A 4,586-nucleotide genomic window follows, 5' to 3' on the forward strand; every position below is an offset into this window, starting at 1 on the left:
ACAGTGAGAGGTTTTTGTAAATCAATCCTTTATCTTGCAGGTGCAAGATTGTTGTGCAGTATTGTTATGATACTGACTGGAGAAATATTTTGAAATGGGTGTTGTAGGTTTAACCAATCATTCTAAGAGGTGGATGGTCAAAGGACCAATAACCTTATGCCATTCAGGCGAACCAGGTTATATAAAGGAGTTTGGAAATTAATAAATAATTCCATTCCCTTCCTGGACTGAACTCCATGTTGCTTTTTCACCATCCCCGGTACAACAGCGACAAAGAATATTTGCTATTTCCTTGAAGCGTGGGCCCAAATGCCACCTGTGAGGGCCAGCTCTGCCTCACCATCAAAGACCTGGGTAGCCCAGCACAGCCCTGCAATGTTGTCTGCTCTTTCCAGGCTCCTGGAAAGAAAAGAGATGTGCAATCAGCAGCATGGCACATACCTAACTGCCTTCCTACAGGAAGCTGTACTTTGTAGAAGACGTTGATTCTCTGAAGCCATTAAAATGACAGATGGGGAATGATGAGGAGGAGCTTGATCACTGATTTCACAAGCCCAGGAACTGTGGGCTCTTCAAGCTGGCTCAAGATTTTTTAGCAGGTGACAACAACATCACAGCAACCCAGACACAGTCACACCTCAGCCTCCTGAGGCTGGGCACGGCTGTGCCGTGGCACCTGGTGTGCCACACTGGACCCAGAGGGACTTCTGCTCTGGCCAAGGCTCACGGCAGGGCTGGGGTGCCAGCGGGAACCTATGCCTGCAACTGGCCAGGCTCATCCCTCCAGGCACTGCTCCAAAAATAGCTTGGCCAAAAATAGGACTGTGGGAATCCCTGCCCAAAATCAAGCCTCAGAGAACGCAATTATTGACAATGCCTCAGTGGGACAAAGGCTCTCTTTGAAGTCCGTATCCACAGGCACCAAGTGTGTAAGTCTCTCTGGACAGAAAAGTGACCCCAACAGGTCGTGTATGTGGTTACATGTCTGTTATGCTGCAGGGTTTCCATTCTATGGCATTTTTTTTTTAAATACAAATTAAAATGTAAGTAGGAGGAACAAGCAAACCACCCCACTTGCATATCACACTGTACCACAGCTGTTATCAGCTCAGGTCAGGAGAGAGATAAGGAACGCTCAAAAAAAATGGTTTTACATGGTCTTTATTTAAACAAAATGTGCAAGTGAAAGCAGAGGTTTCATATTCCTTTCTCTAAGCAAGTTTATTCCTCTTACATTGGAAAATACAGGCTCTTGCATTACACACTGCAGTTTTATACCCTCAAGTACCCCACACTGCTGCCAAATGAGCCAGCATGGTGGGCTGGGGATACAGCACTCACAGAAACTACCAGAGGAGAGAGCCACATCAAACCATTCCTAAGCATCTTACATTTTACAGCTGGATCACTGCAGACTAAAATAATTCCACCATCACAGACCCATAACAAACATCAGCACAGGCACAAGATAGGACAGAGTAAAAAAAGGGGTTCATGACATCCTCAGTTGACTGAAAGCTAATTGCTGTGGCATGCTGTGGGTGTTACTGATGTCTGTGGAGGCACACACTGAAATCACCTCCAGAGTTCCTGAGAGTTTCAATCCTGGTAAGACTTCACGAGGAGCCACATGAGGATTACAGTAATCAGGACAATCATGAAGTTGAGGCAAATTTCTCGTGTGGAATGTTCCATTTTTTGGGAATAATGAGGAGAGAGCAGAGGTCAGCAGGCAGAGCAAAGGGAAAACTTCGGTGACTTGCTTGGATGTGTCCTTGAGCTCAACCTTCAAGTCTCAGGCTCTCTTAAAAAAATAAAAGAAAAATATGTAAAGGACAGATGCATGAAGGTGGCAGAGTCAGTAGAACTTTTTACGTTGGTCTAAAGAAATGTTGTTTCAGTGGCCAGGAGTCAGAAAGCACTGGGGTGCTAAGAAGTAAAAGCCATCTTTGGCAGCTTATCACCTTCTTTGATTTCCAGCATTTGACAAGGACGTTCCCAGTGTCACCCCAAAATACAGTGCACAGGTGTGAGCAGTCCGTGGACATCAATCCAGCTTAGAGCAAGCATTTTTAAATAAATAATGCCCAAGCCCCAATTAACATTTTCAACAAGAATACATTGTAAATATACTACTGGTAAGAGTTTTTAAATTCCTGTATTTTTCTGTGTATTTTTTTTTTAAGAAACTAAGTGTAAACTACTATTTTATAGAGAAAGACTAATAAATCTGAATTATTTGTTACCACCAAAAGTACAAGGAGAACCTAAGGTTAGACATTTTCATTTCTGAAGAACTTCACATATTTTGTGAGTCATTCCTACAGATGAAATAGTATTTTCTCAAGAAACTCCTTCTTTTCCTAAAATTTCAAGGAAAAAATGAATTGAAAAATGCTAAAAATCTCATATTTCAAAAATCCCATTCAAGTTGTACTCAAAAACTTTTCTGTTGGTTATTGTTTTTTATTTAGTTTATGACAGCAATTTTTGAATTTTACATGCTTTTGGAGTTCATGCAGAGAAAAGAGAATACTTTATCATGAATGTCATGAACTAATCCAATCTGCATACCAGGTAAATAAAATAAGAACCTTTAAACAAATTAAGCATAAACTCTAGACAAAGAATTTCAGCTACGCAACCAGATTAGGCTGTAACGTCTCTGGTGCAAATGAGAAGCCTCAGGACCATACCAGTATGAAGACAGAGAGTTTCAATTGAAACTGCTTTAGTTTGCAGATTAAATATTAAAAGCCTAGTGCATGCAGTTAAGAAATTCCTACATTTTCAAGTTGTTTTGCCAGCCTCCTATGTCCTTGCACATGAGAAAGTCTGACCTAATAAGTAAGCCAGTTCTTTTACCTTGAGGAGGTAAATGGAGCCCAGTGGTTCTGCCTCTGGACTTTGGGTCAGTGCAGATTTTATTTCCCTCCAAGCTTCTGCCTATCTCCCACTTGGTCTGGATGCTCTGTCCCTCTGTGGGAACTAAAGTAGGCTGAGGGTGGAGACCAACAAGTGTGTTGGCAACCCAGGTGCTGACATCACCCCCCCAAATATTTTTAAAGGTCTAAGCTGGGCTGAAGATTTGGTTAAGGCTGTTTATGCAGTGGACCCTGTGGGCTGATTTGCTTCTTTTGCCATGGTGCTGTGCTAACAGCAGAGCTGTGTGCATCCCCTGGGAGTCAATTGGATCTGATAGAGAATTTCATACAATCACAGAATGGTTTGGGTTGGAAGGAACCCTAAAAATTATCTGGTTCTAACTCCCCTGCCATGGGCAGGGACACCTTCCACTAGACCAGGTTGCTCAGAGCCCCATCCAACCTGGCCTTGGACACTTCTGGGAATTGGGGCACCCAGCTTCTCTGGGCAACCTGTGCCAGTGCTTCACCAGCCTCACAGTAAAGAATTTCTTCCTAGTATCTAATTTAAACCTACTCTTTGAGATGGAAGCCATTCTCCCATGATCTGTAACTACATTCTTTCCTTTAGCCTGTTGGTGCCTTCCCCAGTGTGGGGAAAGGGAAAGAAAGAGCCCCTTGAAGAGTTCTGTGTGCAGAGCTAAGGATCTCAAGATCATTTCCAGGATATGGAGCCTGTCTACATATCTACCTTTTTGAGTACAGTACAACTGTTGCTGTTCCACATATCTACAGTTTGCACAGCTTCTCAACTTCGTATGCATTTAAAAGAAAGTGAATAGGAGCAAAATATACTTTTCATTTCAATACAAATAACTGAAACAGGATCATTTGCTGGATAGAAAAGTTCGAGACTAGTTTGTGCTGAAAAGTGGAAAACATTTCTTTAAAGAACACTCTTGCATGCTCTTCCCTCATTGAATTTCAGTGCTGGTGTGAATGCTTCATCTGTCTGAGCAAACAGACAAATATTTCTGCCACCCTGCAGTGTTTCACCCCAGAAAGACACTGCTCTGTGGCCTAGAGAGCTGTAACCCCACATTCCCTTATCTTTGCTCAAGCCACTGCTAGAACTTGCTCTAAACATGAACAAGTAGAAATGGCTATTTGCTTCCTTTGAATTGACAGAGCAGAGCGAGCTGGAATGAACTGGGAGTGCCATGGGTTTCCCCCTACTTAGAAAATACAAGTACTTCCACTGAAGTCAGAGGGGTCACTTCTGCAGCACAGTACTGCCAGAGGAGTGTGGGGATCCTGATCAAGCTAAAGTGTGTAAGGCTATCCACAGCGCTGACCTTATTCTCACTGCCAAACACGGTGTGATATATAGCATGCAGATTATTTATTAATTCTGATGCCTTTTGTATATTTATATTCAGCCATGCTCGGACATACCTTAGCTCAGAGTATCCAAGCTTGTTTGTCACTGTCCCCCTCCCTGAGCTCCCAGGTTTCTCCCTTTGCACCAACACTGGCACTCATATCATGGGACGATGGCCCGGTGAGGGAGGCCAGCTGGCTGGAAACCTACCCGGTGGAAAACACAACAAAACAAACAGCTGTGGGTAACCAGGGGGGTGGAGGGGAGTGTTGCTTGGGTTTTGCTGGATGATCTCCCTAAATAATCTTCCCATGGGATCAGTGGAGGTAGGAGGGGGATCA

The 4,586-nt window shown here is 43.4% G+C and overlaps 1 protein-coding gene across 1 annotated transcript; it reads right to left on the bottom strand.

Annotated features, from left to right (window-relative positions):
• Nucleotides 1-1,145: 1,145 nt before the first annotated feature.
• Nucleotides 1,146-2,960, bottom strand: SLN (sarcolipin). Its single transcript, XM_019286417.1, has 2 exons — nt 2,866-2,960; nt 1,146-1,804 (listed from the first exon to the last, which is right to left on the bottom strand). The coding sequence occupies exon 2, from the start codon at nt 1,693-1,695 to the stop codon at nt 1,600-1,602; it is 96 nt and encodes a 31-aa protein (XP_019141962.1). The 5' UTR covers nt 1,696-1,804; nt 2,866-2,960; the 3' UTR covers nt 1,146-1,599.
• Nucleotides 2,961-4,586: the final 1,626 nt, after the last annotated feature.

This window comes from Corvus cornix, chromosome 1 (genome assembly GCF_000738735.6).
Source record: "Corvus cornix cornix isolate S_Up_H32 chromosome 1, ASM73873v5, whole genome shotgun sequence".
Taxonomy (NCBI): domain Eukaryota; kingdom Metazoa; phylum Chordata; class Aves; order Passeriformes; family Corvidae; genus Corvus; species Corvus cornix.

Excerpts from the sequence above, each read along its gene's own strand:
- SLN (XM_019286417.1), bottom strand. The coding sequence starts at position 1,695 with ATGGAACATTCCACACGAGAAATTTGCCTCAACTTCATGATTGTCCTG.